Below are 24,984 nucleotides of genomic sequence, written 5' to 3'. Positions count from 1 at the left end.
ATATATAATATTGATAGTATGTGTCATTTTGCATCTATTTAAGGATTCAGACTTCAAAGATGAAGTCTGAAGATGATCATTTCATCTTTTAACCTTTAGCACAACCTTTAAGTCATCCTGATGTTAACCCTTTCATCTTAATGCTACTTATTAGACATAGGCGTGCAAATGCACTCACACATTCCTGATTGGTACTGCTCTGTGGCAGCACGAAACACATGTCTAACAGTGTCTCTATACCCATGTAAAAATTTAAGAAGAAATCCAAACATGTACCATGTGTTTGTGGTTACTAAACACACTCCGACACACTCTCAATCCCTCCCTTTTCTGCTAGTTGAACAAAAGCGACTCTGTTTGAAACAAAACATCAGAATGTAAAAGAGGCCCCAGACTTTGTTTGGCTTTCCCCCAAGCACTCCAATGGCTCATCAAAGTGAGAAATAAGGAAGGAACTCCGCTGTGGTTTCATGGCAAGCTCAAACATGGACTCAGATTTTGAGAATATGTTTGAAACATTGCCATCTTTTTCTTTTTTTTCCATCCATTGCTTGTAGTGTGAACATTTGATGCAGAAGTATATCTCTGATGCAAATAAAAGGCGTTTGTCTTTAGGAGTGATACCACAGAAGAAGTGTTATTTATCCTTATTTAAGCCCTGTCTATATCTAAAATATGAACACCTCATCCAGAGTTAATACCACTTGGCAATAGAGAAGCTCTTACAACAGGCTGTCTAACACCCAAGGGTGGAGCTGATGGATCCCGACATGTTTGTTAATGTGTCTGTCCCTGGACGGGTGGGAGGCAGGCATCAGGCCAGTCAAGCAGGCAGTCATGCAGGCCAAGGTCCCCGGGTGGCAGAGTGACAGACAGGAAGAGGGAATGGCTGGATGAGGTGCCTGGGAACCTTGCTCTTAGAGGATGACAGCTCTATAAGTCAGACCCTGATAAAGCAGTCAGGAGTGACAATCTCTGGGCCCCAGCCAATGCAGCGTCCGTCCTGCTCAGATAAAGTCAGACAGGCCATCCATCAGTCCAGAGACAGAGAGGTCTCCCATGCTCTTCCACCTCAATGGAAACAACTCAATGACCAGCCATCGTAGGAATGTGTGGAACCTCTTACTCTGAGAGGCAGCGGTGGTAAGAAACAAAGGTGGTTGTGAACCCTCTCTGGAGGTTTTGTGCATAGATTAGTGGGAGTGTGTGACACGTAGTCTGTTGAGAGGTAGCTGTGCCACATCCCTGTGTGAAAGGGTGGAGAAGGTAGTTGACAATGGCAGGGACATGACATGCCTTTAGCAGAGAAGACCACCACGGCTGCAGACAGCAAGCCAGCCCTAGAGAACCTTTATAGCATAATGAGAATGCAATAAACCATTGAAAACTGCAGATGTCACACACTACTTTCCACATGTCACAGCAGACAAAGCCTGTGTCACATGCAAAGAATGCATAAATACAACAGGCGAAAAACCTGAAAAAGAGATGTACTTTGGAATAAGGCTATGGGAAAATGGATGAAAACACCATGAATACAATGCAAAAAATATAATAACTGTGTGCAACCATCCTCACTGGAAAAGCTCTTCTGAATGGACAGCCTCTTTTCTTCCCTCTGCTCTGTCGATACCGTCAGGCTTATATCATGGTCTCAAGCCAGAAACTGTGAAAAAAAATACAACCAATTTCCCAAGAACAAACAATAATTTCCTACTACTGTTTATTCAGATTTGGCCTCTTACAGTGACATGTGATGGAAGTAGAACAAATGTTTTGCGGCAGGGACTTTCAAAAGTTCTCATTCTAATGGAAAATAGTATTAACACATCACTTATAAAACATTTTTATTTTCCATTAGTTTCTATACAGAACAGCAGGAGAAGGGCAAGGACTTGTCTTCACCTATTGTCATGCTAAGCTAACTACCGGTTTGTTGTCTAGTATGGGTCTAGTTATGTTATGTATAGACAAATAGTTTGTTCTGGTTCCAGAAATCTGTACAAGACAATATTGTAAAAACAGTATAATCTGTCAAGTTTTTCCTAAATTCTCATTCTCTTGATATTGTGTACAATAACAAAAGGACTCCCTGCTACTGCAGACTTGGACACCAAGTTATTGTTTACCACTAACCTCCATGAAGTGTCACCTTCAGAAGAGATTGTGTTCATTGTGTTCTGGCACACTTGGAGTCAATCTCAACCAGAAATAGCAGCCTGTCCTCATTACAGAGTCAAATGCCAACAGCAAGGAAACAGCATTCCTGAAAAACAATAGCATTCCAGCCCTGCTTCATCATGATCCTCAAAGAGGTACATATGCTGTGCTCCACTGTTGTTCTGTGTGCAACCTTTAATCAGGCTCTCAGAAATGCTTTTAACTTGGCAGCAGAGTGAGTGTGAAAGACATGCTAACTGTGTCAAAGAATGTAAGTCTTTCTTCAGCTGTGATTGCCATGCCTCATCTCCTTTCCTGTGTATCCAAACACTTTTCTTCATTAGGTCATGTTCAAACGCCTCTTTAATTACACCATAACACATAGAGGTGGTTGGATAAGCAATCCTTCACACAAAACATGGCAACTGAATTAATGACTGGAAAGTTTGCTTTGGATAAGTCTCAACAACAACATGCTAAAGCAAAACTGCCACTTGGAAACCCATGTCTAACAAATAGAAACGGACACACAGTCGCACACTCAGAACACTTGGTGTGGAAAACATGAACATCTTATAGGAAGGAAAAAGGACGTCACAGTAAAACTCTGTATCTAATATATATTAGTGTGACCTCACTGTCTTACAGCTTTTCTGTGTTTCTCTTTGTTGCTTGTCATTGAAAATTGTGTATGATCAGGCAGGTGAAAGGGAAAGTTGCCAAGTTTCTTTTCTTCCTGCTGCTGTGGCTGTGGCAGCTTTTTCAACAGCTGTTTCTCATCAGCACAACTTCAGCCTTCTTGCAGTTTATAACGGAGCTCAAACCCACAGGGAAAATGATGCTAGCATTGTATGAGCAAAAGTAAATCATGTTGCTCAAGAGACAGCACAGCGGATATTTCCTTCATGCAATAAAAAAAATAAAGGGGAGCAAAATTCATACAAGTGCGGCCAAGAGGATTAAGCCAGAAGAAGAGCCACCGATCATAGTCCGTCTCTCAACATTTTCAAGGCCTCTTCATAAATCACTCTTCTTCTGGAGCTTTAAATGTAGACGCTGTCATTGCTGCACATGCAAGTTGACATACAATAAAGATGAATATATGATAAGCCTCTGTCCGTTTAGACTTTGGGAGAGTTGCAGGATGTCCTGGGAGGGGGTCAGACCAAGGTAAAAGCTGTTCTTCCATCTGACTGGCCTCATGTTGTTTGGCAAGGCCAGCTACCTGTGGTTGAGAGGCTCCGCTGATATCAAAGGCAGGTTACCTGGTCCGCATCCAGGTGTCACTGTATTTCCATTTCATTTGGCATGAGGGAGCATCTGTCCCTCTCATTGAACTGAGGCCAAAGTCTCATCAAGGCCTTATTTGAAATGAGTGAGGGTGGTTTTAACTCTTTCTGGGAGCGAAATATGCAGATAAAATATTCTTTTAAAGCGCAAAACAAAGTCTACACTTCTAGATGTGAGTGTGTAATACCAAACAAAGTCTAACACAATGAATATGGGATTTAAAACTCAGCTGTTTTCTTGCTACATTGTCTGCAAATTATTTTGCCCCTGTTGTTAATCATTTTTTTCCCAACATTCCAGCCTGCAGTGCACCATTTGTCCTGTCAGACTCTCTATTCACAATCCACAGGGGTTTGCAGCCATTGTAAACCTGAAACTACGGTGACTGGAGGATAAAGGACTCAAACAGGCCCTGCAAAGTCCTCTTAACACACTCACACCTGATGTTTCAAGCAAACAAAGAGCAGGAGATTCTTCAGCCTCCAGCTATGAAAGCTGGGTGAGCACAGTAAAGACATCCTTTGTAGGGATTTGGACTACATTTATCAGAAAAGACACATTTTCATGACATTTTTTTTGTCTTTGTAGTAGTTTAAAGACCTCCCAGGGTGCAGTCTGGATGTTAATGAATAATCCAGCCTAATTAAAGAGACTCAGATGGGTTGCACTGATAAATAACATTACTTTACACAACACATTACAGCATTTTAATTTACATATTAATGATTTGATCACTATCCAAAATATGACAGCAATGCACATGAAAGACAGACCTCTGTTACCTCAAACAAGTTTTAGTTGATTGCTTTCTTGCAGAGGATTTGATATTTGTTGAATACGGCTCTATTAAACAGTTAGCAGTAACAGGAAATATGTTGCTTGGACAGAGCAGCAACATATTTCCCGTTACTGCTAACTATTTAACACATCATCATATCAGCACCTCATCGTAAAATCTATCTATTACTACCTCTCTTTATTGGTGAACATGTTCCTGGCCAGTCACAATGAATCTTATCATCACAGTGTGGTTGCCAGACCAATAGAAGTCCAATAAAGATGTTTTTTTACTTTTTTGCTTTAGATGAAGTCATAACAACCGTTAGTCTCCTATTTTCCGTCTTCATGCTGAGCTAAGCTACAAATATCTTGATTCCAGGGGTAGTTACCACACAAATATAAAGATGGCGTTGACCAGAGCACATCCTTGATGTAGCTCTAGTACAACTTTTCGAATAGGGAATATATGTCTATGTGTGTTTTATTATTGGTATTTGTTAGACCAAGAGATAGCAGGTGACTGGGTCATGCCATAACTGCTTCAGCTGCATGGCTTATGTGAAGCTAGTGATCCACCTCACTTCCCTCCTCTTTGACAGCAGTTTTTGGTATTCATCATCACAAGATGTCGGTAGAACCGGTTTACAAGGTGATTAAAACCTGACCAAACCACACCAAAGAAATTTAAAGAAGTTCAGTTGTGCACAGCTCCTCCATTATTATTCATCCCACATACCAAATATACTCCCTTGTTCAAAGAATTACACTCCCTACATCAACTTTTCATTAAATATACATAAATCCAACATGGTTTAATAAAGCAAACTACAGTGAATCTGCCTTAAAATGTGCACTGATAAATACTCAATCTATATGTAAATATGAGGTACACTGGAAAAAAAATCAAAACGTAGGGAAAATGCATTAGCTGCCCTATTTGATCAGAGCCCCAGGAGCTGAAGTTCTGATTTTTAATGGAATCTGAGGAGGGGAGTGTCAGAGCTGAGGCAGGGAGGGTGAGAGTGTGAAAGCAGTCACAGGGGAGCTGACTATCTAGGAGGACACCGGATAACAGAATGGACCTGAAAGATTACTCTCACTGAGTGGAAATGGAATTATTGCATTTGGAGGGCTCAGCAGCTTTTCTGCACCCCCACAATCACAAGAGAGAGTCACAGTTTACGTCAAATCAAAAAATAACTAACTCACTTGTCGCTCAAACTGCACTTTGGCACAGTGTGTTTTGCCAAATGATATTATCATCAATGCAGACAAGCTGAACTAAGCAGTAGGTATACTTCCACATCACATCAGATCCATCTCTGCATCCAGTGTATGTGTCTTTTGTATTTCTTCAGGGAGGTTAAAAAACAAAATCCCAATACTAAGACACAGGTAACAGCCTTTCATAAATGCATCATTGTGCCTACTATGCTTTGTTGAATTAGAATAACTACCAGAAAAGAAGAAAGTCATTTTTTCTAGTTTTATTATTACTTTAATTCAATTTAATAATGATTAATTAATAAAAGTGATGAGGATTATATTTGTTGTCACTAATATGGAAACATTGCAAGTTATTTCTAAAATGAATTCTTTTCCTCCAAATCCTTTTTTTTTTCAATAATCCAGACAGTTTGAAAATAAACAGAAAATTCAGTGAACTGCAATTAATTTAATTGTGGATAATGTCCTAATACATCTATAAGGACTATCACCAATACCAATATATGAATTGATCTGTACATGTCTGTGCTAATTAAGCTGTGGTAGGGATTCTCTGTTGTTTTTAATTAAATAATCTATTCATATTCCAGCTTGCGCCAAAGTGTTGGCCCGACTTAGTGATCTTCATTCTAAACACTATCCTGCTGACATTATTTGCCAAACCCTATAAGCAATGATACATTTTTTAAGAAAGAAAGAAAGAAAGAAAGAAAGAAAGAAAGAAAGAAAGAAAGAAAGAAAGAAAGAAATAGGAAGGATTGTTTTAAACAAGAAAAAAAATCTATGATTGCTTCAATACAATGACTTGTGGCTCTGGACAGATAAACAGCAATAGAACAGCTAATTGGAGGAATGCCTTTGTCTACAGAGCCCCATTAAGTTGGGTTGTTACAGGGTGTGTGTGCATGCAACCATCTGTCTTTTACAGGGTGTAAAACACTAAAGGACGGTGATATGTGCCATGCAACTCTTTATGAATCATGTGACATTCCACACATAGTGATTAGTGCCAAATTATGGTCCAGACAGGAAACTGAATGAAGTGACTGCAGATACCTGTCAAGCCACATATCTCAACACTGTAGTTTAACAACTGTGGAACATATTATTTATGTTTCATAAAACAGGCCTTGGACAAATTACTCTTGTGGTTATCTCAGCTAAAAACAGCAAGAGCACAACATCATCGCCATCACATGAACAAAGTGGACTTATTGAAAAGGAGCTGGAAATAAATAAAAGAAATGTAAAATCATTGATGTGAACGGATGCATTTAGGTCTTTGTAGTAAAAGAGTCTGTTCTCACAGACTATGACCATTCATGGCAGTTGAATTTTGATTTATTCTGTCATTTTCACGCTGCACTTCCTCTTTATAATTCCCTGCTGAATTTGAGATTTAATATCTCGCTGCTTACAACTCACAACGATACAGATGCTGTAAATCAGACATGAAATGACCTTCACCTTTAGAGCCACATGTTCTCAGCTTGGAGAGTTAATGAGATGTTCCATGGGTACACTGCAAATATCGTATTTTGTGAACATGATGATGTGAACATCTAAGAGCCCTTAAGTGAACTAAATATTATTACAGGCCTGTTTGGAGACATAAAAACTGCTTATAATGATGCAGCGAAAGACAGGAGTGGAGGAAGGACATGCAGTCATGATCCCTGCTAAATAAACTCAAAACACAGGCATACAGGAGGTGGCTGCACTTGATATTTAATATACTTGTAACTTTCAAAGTTAACACTCCCTCTAATTTCTGAGTGGAAATAAATGGGTTATGATGTTGCTCAAACTAGGTGTGCCATGTTTTGTTAAAGTGCAGGTTTCCCACACCTACAGTGAGAGAGACTTTCCTGGGCTGAGACAGGAGTGAAGCATAGACAGTGTATACACATGGACAACATGGCTCTGCCTTTGCCTGTGCACAAAAGAGAGGCCACAATATCTTGCCTATGGATGCTGCCATGTTGGAAACGATGCAATCCTGTAACAAGAGTCTTTACAGAAGAGGTTAAGAGGTGTCAGTGATGCTCAAACATCCTCTCCCTCAACTTTTTGCATAGCTTGGCTGCTTCATTCGCTGCTGTCCGTGATGTTACTTTGTCTTTAGACAACAATAATTAAATCTGAACATATTGTAAAACTGAGCATTCGAACACCGATCAGCCATAAACTATCTCCAGGAAGAAATATATAAAGAAGCCACTCAGAAGAGTGGAGAACATCTTCAAAAATCCTTGAGTCCAGTTCATTTAAACTCTTGGACGTATTTGAGGAGTACTTTTAGTTTTTAGTTGAGGCTGTGTCCCATGCACTGACATGGGGAAGGCGGGGTTTATGACATACTGCAGCTAGCAGATCAATATGCTTTGGCCTCACCTTTGGAGAGCTGTCATGCTGTCCATCTCCATTCACAGTAAAGCAGCAATATTAGCGACAGTAGCTCGACTAGAACTGTTTTTGTGTATTATGGAGGAATACCACTCAAACCGTGGTTCAATACTCAATTACAGCAAGCCAACAGAATAGAATAGAATAGAATAGAATAGAATAGAATAGAATAGAATAGAAATACTTTATTCATCCCAAGCTGGGAAATTTCACGGTTGCAGCAGCCAAATACAGTCCCTCAAGCATACCAAAAAATAACAAATATACCTCTAACGGTAAAAATGAAACAGTATAAACATTATTTACAGCAAGATAAATATAAACACAGGTGCAGAAGCAAAAGTGTGCAATTTGTAATGCAGGTATAAATATAAGTCTGAAACGAAATCTCCAGCATCTTGCTGCACACGATGAAGGACCTCAACTTCCGCGGGAAGTAGAGTCCGCTGTAGGCCTTCTTGTACACAGCTGTGCTGTTGGTCCTCCAGCTCTGAGTGAGTGAGTGAGCTGCAGCAGATAGATGATGGCATCATCCACGCCCAGACGCGGCTGGTAGGCAAACTGCAGAGGGTCCAGAGAAGATCTCACCTGCGGCCTAAGGTTAGCCAACACCAGCTTCTCCATCACCAGTGGCACTGTATGCGTCCTGTGCATTAACATACAGCAAGTCCAGAGTTTTATTGCCCCTAGTGGCGCAGTCCACATACTATGTGAAGTCAGCAAGCGTTCAGTCCAAGTTAACATGATCAAAATCCCCAGTGATAACCATGAAGGCGTTAGGCTGCTGCGTCTGCAGGCGGGAGACGTGGAGCTGATGACGTCAGCGGCGGCCCCGGCATCAGCTGATGGAGGAACGTAAGCGTTGACCACAATCACAGAGGTAAACTCCCTCGGCAAATAATAAGGCCGTAGCCCGACAGCCAGCAGTTTCACGTTCGGGCTGCAGGGACGCTCCTTGACACGGACATGTCCGGGATTGCATTATTAACAAAGTTAATATAATACAAGAAATGCTGTAGTCTTCCTGATCAGATCACTATGAGTACCAATGATGAAAGTGTAGTTTGATCCTCATTATTTAAGAAATCAAAGATGGAGGACTTGTCAAAGCTATGAGGGCGTGAATGATATCTACAGAAATATCCAATAATTTGGTTTAGGTGAACAATTGTGATTTGTGTAAAAATGGTAATTCGTTGAACAGACTGGCACATTTGGAACCTAAGAAAAGCAAGCACTAGAGTTGTGACAGATGGACGTAAAACATGCTGTATTACATAAGGAGCGCACTGGTAATAGAGTGTAACTACATTAATAGTATGTCACACCTTCAGGTCGTCTCCATGACCTTCTCTCTATATAAATCCCCACGGCAGGTCTGTAACCACTAATCCCTTGCAGTTACTGCACTTGTAAACCACACACACACACATAAAGTTCCTGCGTGGACACACATGCTATGTTCTCCACTGACCCATGGAACACATTGGATAACACCTAGATCTGTCCACACCTTCTCACAACCTCCCTAGCATAAAATAGATGCCAGCAGCTGTTCATTAAATGCTGTGTTTAAGAGATGAGATTGATTAAGGTGTTCCTGCTTTCACAGCGCAGGCCTGCTCTCCAATGGCTCTGTGCCCCTTCAGCTGCAAGAGCACAGCTCACTTTATTGTCCCCTAGTTTGCAACACAATCTGAGTTTCTCTTAGCATTCTGGCTGTGAGACTTCTATGCATAATTGTATTACTCTGCCAAGAAACACAGAGGTGTTAATCATCTAATATGGGAACTGTAACTTAATAATGAATGCAAAACCATATCTATCTATGTAGCACTGAGTTAAGCATGTGATGCATTATGAGAACCAAGTATAGATGTCTTCATCAGAGGTTTTACAGACTTCCACAGTATCCTTGTCCTCCATTTATCAGTAAACATGGGAGAGAAAACAGCTTCACGATACCACAAACAAGAACTTCATGTAAGACCCAGGACTATGCAGCTCCATGTCTTGCTATTATCTCTCTAGAATGACTCTGCTTCCATCTAGTGGTGAAAAAGTGATTCAACAATTTCAAAAAAATGATTAAAAATAAAAACAAATTTATTAGCAATCACAGGGAGAGAATGCATGACATCTACAGGACCATTTGCTGGAATAAAAATGCTAATTTCTTATTTACAAAGTCTGCAATTGAATGTGAATAAGTTGAGCACATGCACATACAAATTGCAAATATGCTATAATATTACACAAGTAACAAAGCTTCCACCAAATTACCCACACAGTCACCCAATTATACAGCCCCTCACTGCTGCTGTGGTCCTAACAATCAGGATATATGTTTACAACAATCACAGAGACACACAACATGTGAGATAACAGATGGATCTGTGGTGACCTAAGTGAAATACAGAAGCCCCTGAAGGCCTACTGTACTTACCATATCAGGCCAGGGAGACAATTCACCCAACCTCACACAATCAAGTGTTTAAAAAAAAATGAGGTGCACTGGCCAAGCGAGGTGCAGGTCAATATACAGTGGTCTAACCTGTGAGAAATCATTGTCTTGTTGCTGAAAGGAAGTGGTGTGTCAATCAATATGTCGTATTAAGAGGAGACAGCATTGCTCCTGGACTTATAAGGCTTTTGCACAAATACATCAGGGTGTGGCAAAGCATGAATGACATCAGGTATCCAATGCTTTATACTGAAACACCCTTACTACAATAATTTTTAAAAAAAGAATCCTTTAATAACCTGAGAATGGCAGGCAAACACTGATCCACCTTTCAGAGTTACCTAAAGATTCACAGGACACAAGTGAAACCACATTCAAAACACCCAGCAACCAAACCAAATGTAACATTTTCTCATCCTCCCATGATCCTTTCTTCTACTTCACTGTCTTGTCTTAGACATCATAATGCATTTATGTGATTACAGGACACAAAATGAGATTGTTGAGAGGTGGTGTTAACTGTAATCAAGGGATTTATGCTGTGTCTGTGTGTTTTATAATAGCGGGTTAAAAACTGTATTGGGCAACTAACTGTCTGATTGGGATGCTCTCTTAGCCAAAGGCACTTGAAGCTTTTTGATTTTTACTACAGACACAGCAGCCATTGTCTCACCTTTAACTGATCTTTGTGTTGCATGTAAACTTTGATTCAAGTCACTTAATAGAACAGATTCTGTACTTCATGTGTCCACAAATAATATGCAGGCTACATTGCTAAGAGTTTATCAGGGATTGAAGGCATTAGCACAAGCAACCATCATCATTTGGCAAATATCTGTTGAAAACTAGAATCACACATTGTCACATAAACACCAAAATGCTGACAGGCAACACAATGGATGTTTGATTGTGGGATCAGAGGAGCTTCTTCTTAGTGTAGCCGCGATATCATTCAACTCCTGGAAACCATTTCAAAGAACTCTTCAGGATGTACACAGACGCAGAGCATGTCCGGAATGACAAGCGATAAGGCATGATGGGTATGGACAATCCACCTTCTTGCACAGTAGTGAGACAACTTTTCAAGACTCCAGATGATTTTTTTTGGATTAATGGTAGTGATGTATAGGGGATACACATCTACAGTAGTGTACAGGGTGGTGCAGGTGGTGATGGTAGTGAGCAGAGAGAGCTGGATTACTTCACAGAGGCAGTGGAAGGGACGACTGTCGAGGACCCATGACCGTTAGAGGGCTGAGGCCACAGATGTGACCAGGAGGGGACGGCGCTGTTTCACTTTCAGCTTCTTCGTGACTTTGAGTGCTGGATGAGCCACTGCAGTGTGATATCTACAAGAGGCAGGGAGCATAGAAGTTTACACGAGCGGCTTCTTATATAATGCCGGATGTGGACTGAATTAATCCAATAACAAATGTTTCATTCTGACAGTCGGGTTCTCTGCATAAATGCTGATGTTCATCATTTTGTTTGTTTAGTTATTTAATGCTTGTACATGTTGATACTAAATTCTAAGTTTAACTTTTTGAAAGATGAAATACAGTTTTGTGCTGAAAGTGAGGAGACAGTAATTTAGAATAACCAACTTTTTTTGCTTGAAGTGGCATTTAAAGATATACATGTTTCCCATCTTTGTCAAATATTTCCCACATTCTGTTTATTTAGGGACCTTACATATTTTCCCATGCACACAAACAAAATTTCAACTTTAATGCACGCATCCTGAGTAATCCTACTCCTTTCCTCTTTGGTGAGTCTCTTAAGCTCTTCAAGATTTGATGGTCTTCTGATGTGTCTCTACCCTTAGTGCACTCTGTAGATTTGGGTTATATGCCTCTTCTATCTTTCTCCAAACAAAGGCAACCTATCTGTGACCAAGGAACTCTAGTTTCATTTCATCTGACCAAATGACACACTTCCAGTATGTCTAATCTTTCTCCAGGTTGTCCCTGGTTTACCACAGTCTGGCTTGGAAGTATCTTTTCTGCAGAATTTGAGTTTTTCTTTGGTCTGCAATCTTGCAGTTAATTTCTCTGCAGGACTATTGACTGTCTTCTTGGCCTTGTTCTGCACTGTTTGAGTCTCTTTCAACGTCTTATTAATATCTCTCACTTGTATATCCTTTTTCTGCTTTGTAGGCATTAAAATCCCTTTAAAGTCTATTTTTTTCGCCTTTGTCCCAATGTTTTCACAACTGTTAAGACAGAAGTTTACTTGTTGTGCTGTGTGTACTGCTGTACTTTTAAATGTAGATCAAATGCTCACTAGGTTATTTAGTTAAAGCTTAGACTACGTAGTATCACTGCATAACAGCGATTTGTACTATGGTTAAACAGTTAGGGCTAATATTATTGACTCTGGTAGTTTTTGGTTTGTGTGGAAAAAAACATCTGTGACTGAGCAAATAAAAAAACACTTAAATACTGAGATACTAAAAAAATGTTAAAAATGTCTTTTCTCGTAACCCGGCTTATAATTTTGTTTCCAACTGTAATAAATGGCATAGATTAGGTGTAAAGTGAATGTTATCTTAGTTAGCACAGTAGCAAAATAAAGTGCAAACCTGGTCAATCCTGCAGTTAATCTAAGCCTGAAAACTGGCCCGACTGGTTGCAGGCTAGTTTTGGCATATGAGTTACCATGGTGACACACAGCCACATTTAAAGTCTTATAATCAAAAGGACTTTTCTGTAGAGCATGCCTGACCTAACATGTATGTTTTCTCTATGGAACATCCCAAACATATTTACCTATGTTGTCTTTCTCTTTGCAGGACACAGAGTAGCAGCAGATTTCTCTGTCCTGAATGGCAGATAGGTTCCTGCAAAGGAAACATGGAATACATGAAATCTCAGTGAAAAGGAGAGAACTGTTTGATACTATTAAACCTGTCACTGTGGACTCTATGGAATAACACGTATTAGTCAATATTACAGACTTGAAAAGGTGAATATCCTTGACTACATAGTTTTTGCCATATTCTAACCTATACAGAGGTGTAAGGGGAAGTCTCTTATCAAATCGAAGAATACCAGATGAAGAAATGACCGCAAAGTTAGCTTTTGTCCACCAGCTAATCAGTGCTTATGATAAACAAAACTATAATACTCCTCACATTTTTTCAATGAGCTGCTTCTCATCAAGTGCATTAGGTAGGTCTCGTTTGTTGCCAAGGACTAGAACCTAAAAAGAAAGAAAAAGGAGAAAGGGTTGATCAATATGTAGTTCAGCGGTTTATAAGCATTATTGGAGTGTGAGCAACCTCTGTAATGGATTTCTTTCAATTATGTGCCTTGGTCATCACAGAATCCTTACTGATCAGACAAAATAAACTGCCTGTGTGAGGTGTTTAGTCACAGCAGGAGGAAGCAATCAATTTACCATGTCACATCCTGTCAAGCCAATTATCCTCTCATCTCATTAAAAAAAATCTGGCTTGGCTTCAAATGACCACTTAATGTAACGTCATCAGGTCAGTCGTACCACTGCAACCAATGGCTTGCAGTGAATGCTAATTATGAGTTTAATCACAGCTTGTGACTAGAGTCACTGGACCCACAGAAATTGATGTTATGATCAAGGCCATCCTGTGACATGAATTTTTGGAAGATCAAATACATCTTCTTACTGGAATTCCTTGTAGTTGTGGTTTATCTAAAAGGTTGTGCAGTTCATTTCTGGAAGCTTCTATCTTCTCTCGGTCTGCTGCATCCACCATGTAACTGCACAGAGGAAATAACTTCTTAGAACCAGGTCAAACCTAAACAAGCTATTTACATGTCTAGCTACAAAGCAACAGGCTGACATGTGAAGCATCAACATACTTACACAATAGCATTGACTCCTCTACAGTATCGCTCCCACATGCTTCTGAAGCGGGGCTGTCCGCCTATGTCCCATATCTGAGGCAAGACAGCACAGAAGCAAGTCAGGATCAGAAAACATTAAATATCCTTGATCTGTCCGATAGAATCCAGAATTTACAGCATTATGTGGTGTAAGATGGATTTCAGCAGAACATTGAAAGCAAACAGCTGTCCATGCGTTTGCTGGCTTACCTTTATTGTCACATTGCCTTTAGTGACCTTTCGCATGTTGAAACCAACTGTGGGGATCATATCTTCACTGAACTGTCCTGACTGCACATGACAAATGTAAGACAAAAGGCTACATGTTAGAAGATGTGCTACATTGTTAAAAGCCTGCATGGTTACATCTGATTCAAGAGTCACATGAAAAGCATTGTAGATAAGAATCATTTCTGTGTATCGGGTTGTAAGAAATTAGGAACTGATTTAATTATATGGGTCTCCTTTTTTTATAATTCCACAATACTGTTTGTTACTCTTCCCCGTTATGTTTTTACCAGTTGAGCTTTATCACATTAAATAAAAATCCAATATTGTACACTGAATGAATCACTAATGTGGCCATTTTCCAGCTGAAATTTGAGAAGAAACACATTAGCAAAGAAAGAACTGATTTGGAGCTGGAGGCCTTTTATTATACAGCATCTGTCGTAATGTGTTCTTTACACTCATTGGAAATTAGTTCTGTATTTTGCCCACTGTTACCTTTAATGTAGACACCTTGTACACCTTCAGACAGCAACTATGTGATTGACGTCAAAATGTTTACACTTTGACACTGAAAAGCTTCTTTGGTCATATGTTTACATTTTATGTATTTCACTGAATATAAGCTCACAGAAAATTTGTGTTTATCAGCCTTGAAGGCACTCAATATGCTGTGCAGTCCTGACAATGTTCTATGATCCATAAGACTAATGCTTCTCTGTACACAAGCTAATTTGATAGTTTCCCTGCATGCTTTTTCTTAATTCCTTTCTTCACTCCTTTACATTCTTGAAATATAATGTACAGCAGCACAGAGCCTGAAAACAATAATATTTATTATCTATCGAGTCATACTTTCTGCTAAGATTGTGTTGTAAGTAAATATCATGCATGTGAAAGAGAAGTTATCTTTGCCCAAATTTGACAACACATCGCCTGACATGACCGCTGCAGATACAGGAACAGAAGTGCTGTGGCCTAGAACGTGACCTAGAGTTCAAGCTTTCATTTCATCACATGCATAATGTAAGACTTAACCCATACTCACACAAGGTTGTGACAGACTTAAAGCTAGACAACAAACAAGTCCAACTAAAAGGGCGATGTTAATGACGGTACTACTTACATGACAACATTCCATACATGTATAGGTAAACAAAGCCTTACTGGCCATGTACTTCATGTAAATCTGGTTATCTACCCAAACAACTATTTCAGTCTGTAGCCATGAGTGTACCAGATTTCGACCCTACTAGCTACACAACGTACAAGAGACAGATTGTTTTCAAGTCGTGGTTGTTGACACACTCGCAGTTTCTACAAAGCAATGACAAGTCCGTTCACATGACGGCTTTCATAAGCTGCATAGTCATGCCAAGAACTTCGTCATTCCAGCTAGCTTAACAACATCTGAGAGAAAGTATTACAAGTGCTGATATCACAGCTACCGTTAAAGGTTTTATAGCACCACTGCTATGCAGTCGTAAAGACATGTCTAATGAGTTTAGGAACGACAACATAAGATTGTCGTTGCGACAAAACCCGGGTTGTAGCATGCATAGAACCCTACGTCTACAACCTCTCCCAGGTGATAGCCTGGGCCCGCACCGACTGTGCGTCTTTGCTAACGATAGCTACTTACTGCAATCACGTTGACGAATGTAGTTTTTCCGGAGTACTGAAGTCCCACTAATGTAAGCTCCATCTCCTCTTTCCAAAAGAGGGACCTGAACCAGTCCAAAAGCCTGTTTATAAGGGCCAACATCTTGGATAACAGTAGTCTTACTCTCTGCGTCTGTCTGGATATGAACTGGCTAGCAGTCAACACAGGAAGCAGCTAGCTACTTTGTCATGTCATGTGATTGCTGACGAGCGCTTGTGTTTATGGAAACCAACCAGTCAAAAACACGTGACGTTTAAGAACTTGGTAATAAGGCGTTAATAACATGTCAACATATCACCGACACGTTATTAAACAGTCCTTTTACACACCGGTTTCAAATTAGTTTTAGAGCCATTTGCTCACTTGTCCGCCACCATGACGTCACGTCACCCATTAGTTTGACAATTCCGTTTTAAAGCCTGTAAATCCAATCAATACCGTTTTCGGTCAAATCTGTTTCGGATCATACAGAAATAACAAAATGTCTTTTCACGTGTGTCTAGGCAGATTTGATTGTGTTACCCCAACCAACCTGTTGAGGTCGCACCTGCTGTGAGGCTTGTAACATAAACCTGAGTGGGAACAAAAAGTGGATGAGTGGATGTTTTGTATTTAAACATCAAATAATGTGTCTGTAACAGTGTCTTTCTAAGAGTTTGTGCATTTTTGTCATGTTTCACATGTATGTTGCACATTAATAAAATGTTTGGTGTAACAAGTAGTTAATTAAACTGAATTCTACACATTTAAACAGGCCCAGGGCCAAATCAGTTTTTGGATAATATTGATCTTTGAATGTGTAAAAAACAGCAGCAGTATTAGAATGTTGGTGTTCTATTGTCACACAGACACATAGAGCTGCAGAGAAGCTCCAAAGCTCATTCCAGCTGCAGCCTTCAGAGAGGTAAGAGCACCTTTCAGCTGCTAAAACATTCTGTTTCTGGGGGTTTTGAGGATCTGTTCATTAGTCACTCTGTGTGTAGTTACAGTGTGACTCTGACATGTTTGCGTGTTGCTGTAAAGAACAGATGTAAAAACACTTCCTGTCTCAAACAGGATTTTCCTCAGCTCTTCTTCATGTGTTACCTTTGTGTCACATGTGTGTAAAATGACAGCTTTTGTAGTTTTTACTGTCTTTTTGTAGTTTTCATGGATGTTGGTTTTTCTGATCTTCTGTTCTGTTCTGATACTTACTTTGAGTGTTTTTTTCACAGTGGTGGATCACAGTCTTCACATTTGTGACCCTCGAGGTTTATTGTACAGTAAACATGATTTGTGTGTGTTACCTGCTGCTGTTGATCATATGAGCAGTTTACTGGTTTTCTTGTAATGCTAATGTACAAAATGTGGAAATGACTCCTCCCTCTTTTCATTGAGTAACATGCTCTGTGTATTTGACAGCATGTTGTCATTGTAAAAATTATGTCTTTATGATATTATATTGAGAGTACACAAATTATTTTTGCCGATACACACAATGTCTCATCTTTTCCTGGAAGCTGATTGGTTTTGTTCAAAAATATCTGCATAATATTCTTCCAATTACAGTAACATCTTTTCATGTAATTAATGATGCAGATGTGGTTGTCTAAGCGAGGTGAAGGTGCACAAGTGGATTCCAACTTAAAGTTTGTTCTGCTTTTCATTTCAGGCAAACGTGAGAGACGGTAAGAGCTGAAAACTGGAGAGAGGCACAGAGGTCAGAAGTAACCATCACAATAAGACACGACAATCCTAACCACAACAGCCTCACATTCACTTAACACTTAGTGAGGCAGTCCCATCAGTGTATATTTTGCATCAATCAGGTTGCACCAGAGTCTCAGAGCTCAACTGTCCTTATCTAAGCCACTAAAACCTGTTCAATCGGGCTTCACAGAGGGTCAAGCATTGCAGTAAAATCATGATTACTTGGCCTGTTGTTGCCGCTGTTAGCAGTTGTTGTGCAACAAGACAGTAGAGCAGGGGGATGTGATGTGATTTTGCACTGACACCTGGGACTACAAGCACACTAATATGTTCAGGTTTGAGTGTTGAGGTGAGTGGTTGTGAACTGCCTCCGTGCCAGTGTGCTCTCTCCAGGCCATCAGCAGGAGTATTATCTTTTGTTTATTTATTTTTTATTTTTTCTGTTTTTGTCTTGTTTGGCAGTACCAATATAGTACTGGTGTTTATTTACTACTCATACTGTTTGATCTTGCTGTATAGCATCTCTTATGTTCAATTAATAAAAAAAAAAGATGAAGCAGCAAACACTCCATCAGATAGTGATTTGTTTTGGTCTAAGTTAAAGTTACAAAAAAGCAGCTTCTTTCTTTCTAAAACTACATATACAGAGGAGTTTGTATAAACATCATTTAAAAAAATAAAATAAGTGCGATATGAACACTTTTAAATATTCATCACCTGCTCCACAATGATCTCACCAACAGCTAAACTGGGCTGTTACACGTAATAGGTTCTACACTTCATGACAGCCAGAATGAGTTAAAATGCTTGTTTAGCAGTGTAACAGAATTGAAATGCTTTACTGACAGTATGAAAGTGGGAGAAAACATCTACATGCCCATCCATTGTTCACTGGCATCATTGTCGGTCTGACCTCCCAGCTGCTCAGCCATGGTAAGCCAGTGTTTGTGTGTGTGTGCATTATTGCAAAGACAAGTGTGGTTTTCTTGAGAAAGATGCTTTTGTTTTGGGAATATTGTTATACTGGCATCAGTATTAAAACTTGTTTATTAGGTGAGTTTTCTGTGATGATTTAAAAACCTATAAAAATACTTTTAAGTTTTAGGCTTCATCGTCTCTATTTAATGTTTTAACCTCAAAAAATCTACATGCCCAGTTACTTGTACAGAGAAGGGGGCTGTGTGTACAGGCTGTGCTCAGTCTCTGAGGAGGTAAAAGGACTTTAGATGTGCTCATGGAAGAAAAAGAGAATATGCTTGCTAACAGCCAAAGTCATGCTGGCCATGTTGTGAGAGATCCATCAACAAACTGAAGATGTGATGGGCCTGGTTAGAGCTGTGAAACCTGCTGGACATCACAATCACAACCTTAGCCAGTCCTGCCATATTCAGTTTGTCATTGGATCTGTCCTACAACCACACAAACAATGTAAATATCAGACGCTCACACGCTCACTGCTTCCTCACTCTCTCTGGTCAGTATTGTTTTTCTTCTGTGTATAAACTTCATTAATGGGTTTTGAATGCAGAGATTAGCTTTTCTCTCGTCACATATTCTTAGATTCAGGTTTACTCTTTAAGATAACCAGCAAAATGGCCATTTGTCCATATCCATTGTACTAGAGGAGGTTAGTCTATTTATAGGTGTATGATCCCAGCTCTCGGCCCATATGATAATGGCATTCAACCACAGTAGCTGCAGCGGCTGCTCAGCTCTGAGAAGAACTGAAGAAAAGTTTTTAATAGCGCGGTTAACAAACACTGGTCTAACTCTGACCTTTTTGTACACACTATGCAGTGCATACCATTTGCTGTTGATTCATCTGCAGCACTGTGTATATTTGACAATGAGAGGGGCCAAGTGCAAGCAGGCTTTCAGCGCTTCTCTTTATATAGATCACACACCTGTGGCCTCACCTCTTGACCTCAGCTCATTTACACATGTCACTGTCACTTTTCTTGACCCGGGAGCCATCAGTGGACCCTAGATGACTTGTTAATGGTGCAGGGAGTCATAGCACATTGTAAGGATGTGTTCAGTGTCAGCAGTGTCACACTTCAGTATGTCACACCTACTGCTGTTGACATCCATGAGCTTAACCTCATAAGATCGCTAATGCTAACACTAGTGTAGTGTAAGCTGCTTTCCTGGTCTAGAATAGAATAGAATAGAATAGAATTTGTACAATACAAAGTGTGCAATTTTTGAATGATCCTTATGACAACGAAGCTGTCTGAGCCTTTTGGAAAAGGCGCACCGTTGTCTGTCCAGTACAGGGAGGAGAGGGTGCCCAGGGTTATCCATGATAGATAACAGTTTGTTCAGTGTCCTCCTCTCCACCACTGCTTCAAACATCTCCTGTCTGCAGCCAATGACAGAGCCAGCCTTCCTGATCAGTTTGTTAAGTCTGTTGGCATCACAGTTTTATGAATGTAACCCACCAATGTCTCCATGTTTTTTGTCTCATGGAAAAAATTAGTGTTAGTATTTCTTTTATTTAAACAACCTTGGCTTGTGTGTAGAAAACACTTTGCCGTGAGGGAAAGGTGAGACAGCCCTAGTGATGTGAACAGGCTTGTGAGGCATGTGAGTAAGCTTGGCCGCCACACAGTCCTGACAGGTTAGTAAATTACACTCGTTAAGCTGCGGTGCTTCCTTAAAAATGGTGATAACAAATAATTTGGCCCACAGATGTGAATATGTAGAGTTGTTTGAGACATTGTTTATTAGAGTAGGTGAATTCATATTTTAATTTATAAGCTCTACCTTTTATTTGTGATTTTACATGACTTTCATTCACTTATATCAGTCTGTAACATTACAGACAATAATATTAAACTTTAAAGGGATCAAATGCTCTTTGACTTTGCTCTTGATATTCTAGACAAGTTATTCCACTCTCTTTGTCTAATGTCAGTCATAATGTCACAATTCCTGAGGACTGTGTGTGGGTGTGTGTGCATGGTTTATGAGCGCCTACAATACTGTATGTGCTTTATGAAGTGCCATTTACCTGTCACTTCCTAAAGAGGGCATAGTTTATAAATATCATCCAGTGGAGCTGCGGGTTGGGGCTACAAAAAGCCACCCACAATCTCCTCCATTGTTCACTGGCATCATTGTTGGTTTGACCTCCCAGCTGCTCAGCCATGGTAAGCTAGTGTGTGTATGTGTGTATTTTTTTTTCTTGAGAAGATGCTTAAGATTTGGGAATATTGTTATACTGGCATCGGTATTAAAGGTTTTCTGTGATGATTTAAAAAATTATAAAAAAAAAATACTTTTGAGTTTTAGGGTTCAATTTCTCTTTTTAATGTCTTAACCTCATGTATTTGTGCTGTCTGACACATTATCTTAAAAAGCATCTGGTTCCTTCTTTCTTGATGCTTAAAGGCACCCAAGAAAGCCAAGAAAAGAACAGCAGAGGGAGCCAACTCCAACGTATTTTCCATGTTTGAACAGGCGCAGATCCAGGAATTCAAAGAGGTAAGTGCTACTCAGCCAGTTTCCAATAGCTTTGCTCTGCATTTGTCTATAAAAATGTTGAAAATGGTGCATAAATAGGGAGTAGCCTATAGCTAGCCATGTTGGCCACAGTGATCTCTGCTAATAACACACACACACACCCATACACCCACACAGAGGTCTCTGCTTTCCCTCTGTGTCATTTCATTTCCATTGTTCATCGCTGTAGTATGCCCACCTGTCTATTTTCTTGACAGCACTGATGCTTGTGGTATGTTGGTATGAGGGTCAGTGGTGCCCAGTCATTCAGACTGTGTCATCAGTGATTAGGCTGCAGATGAACTGCTGGGCATACCCCAAATGCCAGACTGAATCCATGGGGGGGAGGTTATGCATTATAAATACTTAACAGTATTCATCTATAAAGATGGAACATAAAAAATTCAAAAGAGAACAGTGTTAATGGTGACTGGCTTCTTTCTGGTTTCAGGCCTTCACTATCATGGACCAGAACAGAGATGGCTTCATTGACAAGAATGATCTGAGGGACACATTTGCTGCTCTAGGTATGTTGACATCAGTCATATTCAGACAAGTGAGGTTTTTTTCTTTGTTTGTTTGTTTTTTTGCCTTCACCTGTTCATGTTGAATATTTTGTGCCAAAGGACGTCTGAATGTCAAACAGGAAGAGATCGACGAGATGCTCAAAGAGGCTCCTGGCCCGATCAACTTCACCGTCTTCCTCACCATGTTTGGTGAGAAGCTGAAAGGTCAGAACACTCTGCAGACAAAAATGACCTCTTAATGCATGTAAACATATAAAAATGTGTTCTAATGGTTGTTGTGTCCAGGTGCTGACCCAGAAGAAACCATCCTTAACGCATTTAAAGTCTTTGATCCGGAGGGGAAAGGTGTACTGAGGAAGGACTAGTAAGTGGCTTAACAGACGGAGTGCTGCATAGGCTTTCATTCACAATTTCTAACTCATTTTGATCGTTGATGTTAGTAGAAGACATTTGTGCACATTTCCTCCTGATCTCCACATCTCATACAGTGTGATTGTGCTCTCTAGTGTGACACAGATGCTGACAACACAAGCTGATCGATTCTCTGCTGAAGAGGTAAAAAGTTCCTTATGCTATCAGAATTATAGCAGATTGCTTTGTGCATTTGGGTGACCCAAACAAAACATAACTTTTTTATGATTACTTTCAACACTGTGATTATGATCATGATGTTGGACCCTTTAATGCATATTACGAAGCATAGCATCGGATGGTGATGTATGTCTAATTTTTTGTTGTTGGTCAGATGGAGCAGATGTTTGCTGCCTTCCCCCCAGATGTGGCAGGAAACCTGGATTATAAGAACCTGGTTCACATCATCACTCATGGAGAGGAAAAGGACCAGGAGTAAACCATTTTGCCCTTGTCAAATAGAAATTCAGTGTCTTTACTCATTCATGGTGTGGAAATGACCCACTGCCCATGGACTATTTACTCAACATTTGCGTCAAATTGGTTGTTTCTGTACAGTGTTGACTGAAGCCCAGAGGAGGATCCTGGCTTAATGCCCAAAATGGACAATTACTAACATCATCAGCACAGTGGCTGTCCTGCTAAATTATTTTTCCTTATTATTTTGTACACTGAAAACCACTTGCCTCTTTGTGTCATGTCTACATTAGATCTCTAATAAAGCTTTTTAAAGACATCTATCAGTCTGGTTTTTTACTCAACGTTGAAACATTTTACAAATAAAGACAGTAGAGACTCAAAAGAACCTCACCTGTTTATGGGATTATCGTCTGAACACATGATGACACCAGCCTCTCTGGTAATTCCATGTTAGGTAGAGAATGTGAATGTGAGAATGGTGTTTGTGATCCTTTAAAATCCCTTGCCAGCTCAATCCGATAACATTGTGTTGCATGCAGTACATATGGTAATGTATGTGTGCATGAAAACGTCTGGCTACTAAAACTAGGGGCTTTAGTGAGACAAAGCCAAGTTGTTATTTTAGTGCTGTACTGATGCAGGGAGGGTAATGCTATACTGTGCAGTTTGAGGAGCAGGATTACAAAAGGATGCCACCAAGTGATCCTCGCCTCACTCACCAACCACAACTGCCAAAGCTCGGAGGGGTGGGTCAGGAGGGGGTGAGGGTGAAAATACCTTGTTCTGCCATCATGGGGTCAGAGGGGGAGCTTACTTGACAACCCCACATTAAAGTATTACCCTGTAGAAGATAGCTACGCTTATATCATACGTCCCGTTTTAACTGTCTCTAAGAACAGAATGCATGTGGCAACGGAGGAAGTTGTATGTAGGCGCTGGGGAGAAAGAGCACATCCAACATCCACAACATCCAACCTGCTATCAGCGTCTGTCAATGCCTTTAATGTCAGAGAAACAGCGACAGGGCTTCCCATATTGGGAATAATCCACTCAGGTTCTCTCAAAATAAGATTTAACACCAGATTAAATCTAAAAAAAAAACAGGCATACCATTACAAACAAACAAAATGGGGTGGGGTCCTTTCAGGAGTGAGTGGAGACAAAACAGCAAAAACTGTGGATATTAGATTTGGATTACATGTCAATATAATAAATGGCAAAGAGTTTTGACATTTGTTTTGGCATTTGTTTTCTAATATTTTATCAATTGTGTAAATGTTGTGTCAAAGAATTCTGTAGAGTGAACAAGAAGCCACTCAAGCCAGGGATGGCCCATTGAGTTACCATGTCTCCTAAATGCTTTGAAAAAAAAAACTTTGCTGTAATCTTTTTGCCAGAGGTTTGCAACATTTTATTAGATGATATTTAAATTTAGTTTATCCATAAAAAACAGATGCAAGACAATGACTGCTTCCTCCATTATGTCAGTTAAAAGGCCATCGATTGAAGGCTGATCTACAGTCCTCAGGGTCATAATGTACTTCTCATTTCCCAGCTGGCAGCTGCATTTCTCACATCATACTACAGCACAAAAAGAGAGAGACAGTGTACATTAAACTGATTGTTAAGGCCCAAGATGATCTTATCTTCATAAAGTGTGAGTGTATACTTTACAAGTGCTGTCTAAAATGAATGAATTCAACAACATAAAATGTTTGGAAAAGTATGTGCTTCTGTGTACTTGTTTAAGTCCAGCAACCTGGTTCAGTGAAGGTTTACCATTGCGTTGCATTACCTGCTCCTCTCACTGCTGACCTGAGCAGACTTTGTTCACAAAGTAAACCTAAAAACCGAACCTGTAAAAGCACATGACCACCCTCTAGTGGTCAATGGTGAAAACACAGTAGGACATAAATCAAATAGGTATCCACAATTAATAAAAACTCGTGTGTGTCGTGGCATTATGGAAAAGAAGATACAGAACTGTTATGTGTTAGACAAATATGACAGCTCTAGCTGAAATCTAGTTGAGATTACATTACAGATATTAAAACCTGTAGTAATGAGCCCACAGCTGAAGAGCACACACTGTAATTCCCTGCAGGAATATTACAGCAATCATTTACCGGGGGAAGCCTTTTACAGCGTGCTGATGGAGCTGTTAACACTCTGTCTGAGGTTTCCATTGAGATTTAATGCACTCTCTGGGTGGCATTTAGTCTATATCTACCAATAATGGATGAATTTTTCTGTGAGAACTGTCCATAAAATAACTGCATGCTGTGTCCTCTCGTGATCACCTCATTTTGCCGCTAGGTGTCGCTGGCCCCTGTGAGTTGCAGCTGGTGG

General features: G+C 40.0%; 2 protein-coding genes across 3 annotated transcripts; one reads left to right on the top strand and one right to left on the bottom strand.

Annotated features, from left to right (window-relative positions):
• Positions 1-10,596: 10,596 nt before the first annotated feature.
• On the bottom strand, positions 10,597-16,294 carry arl8bb (ADP-ribosylation factor-like 8Bb). Of its 2 annotated transcripts, none has more exons than XM_028405251.1 (7): positions 16,064-16,294; positions 14,404-14,484; positions 14,174-14,247; positions 13,974-14,067; positions 13,461-13,528; positions 13,096-13,166; positions 10,597-11,676 (listed from the first exon to the last, which is right to left on the bottom strand). In XM_028405251.1, the coding sequence occupies exons 1-7, from the start codon at positions 16,184-16,186 to the stop codon at positions 11,627-11,629; spliced, it is 561 nt and encodes a 186-aa protein (XP_028261052.1). In that variant the 5' UTR covers positions 16,187-16,294; the 3' UTR covers positions 10,597-11,626. The 2 variants fall into 2 exon arrangements, with proteins under 2 accessions (XP_028261052.1, XP_028261053.1); XM_028405252.1 differs by lacking the exon at positions 16,064-16,294 and adding an exon at positions 15,548-15,695.
• A 4,556-nt stretch (positions 16,295-20,850) lies between these two features.
• myl2a (myosin, light chain 2a, regulatory, cardiac, slow) lies at positions 20,851-22,951 on the top strand. The gene is made up of 7 exons (XM_028405249.1): positions 20,851-20,925; positions 21,167-21,259; positions 21,729-21,804; positions 21,904-22,008; positions 22,090-22,168; positions 22,311-22,359; positions 22,550-22,951. Exons 1-7 carry the CDS (start codon positions 20,923-20,925, stop codon positions 22,652-22,654), a joined length of 510 nt encoding a protein of 169 aa, XP_028261050.1. The 5' UTR covers positions 20,851-20,922; the 3' UTR covers positions 22,655-22,951.
• The last annotated feature ends 2,033 nt before the right edge of the window (positions 22,952-24,984 follow it).

The sequence above is a fragment of the Parambassis ranga genome, chromosome 5 (genome assembly GCF_900634625.1).
Source record: "Parambassis ranga chromosome 5, fParRan2.1, whole genome shotgun sequence".
NCBI classification, from domain to species: Eukaryota; Metazoa; Chordata; class Actinopteri; family Ambassidae; genus Parambassis; species Parambassis ranga.
The sequence above is the reverse complement of the archived record's forward strand: the minus strand, read 5'-3'. Positions and strand labels throughout refer to the sequence as shown.

What these genes read in the sequence shown, in the direction of transcription:
- arl8bb (XM_028405251.1), bottom strand. Translation starts at nt 16,186, where the DNA reads ATGTTGGCCCTTATAAACAGGCTTTTGGACTGGTTCAGGTCCCTCTTT. An exon ending in AAGGCAATGTGACAATAAAG is followed by an intron (nt 14,248 to 14,403) that starts GTAAGCCAGCAA and finishes GTCTTGCCTCAG; the next exon opens with ATATGGGACATAGGCGGACA. An exon ending in CAAAGAGAAAGACAACATAG is followed by an intron (nt 11,677 to 13,095) that starts GTAAATATGTTT and finishes TGCCTCTTGTAG; the next exon opens with ATATCACACTGCAGTGGCTC.
- myl2a (XM_028405249.1), top strand. An exon ending in AGATCCAGGAATTCAAAGAG is followed by an intron (nt 21,260 to 21,728) that starts GTAAGTGCTACT and finishes TTCTGGTTTCAG; the next exon opens with GCCTTCACTATCATGGACCA. An exon ending in ATCGATTCTCTGCTGAAGAG is followed by an intron (nt 22,360 to 22,549) that starts GTAAAAAGTTCC and finishes GTTGTTGGTCAG; the next exon opens with ATGGAGCAGATGTTTGCTGC.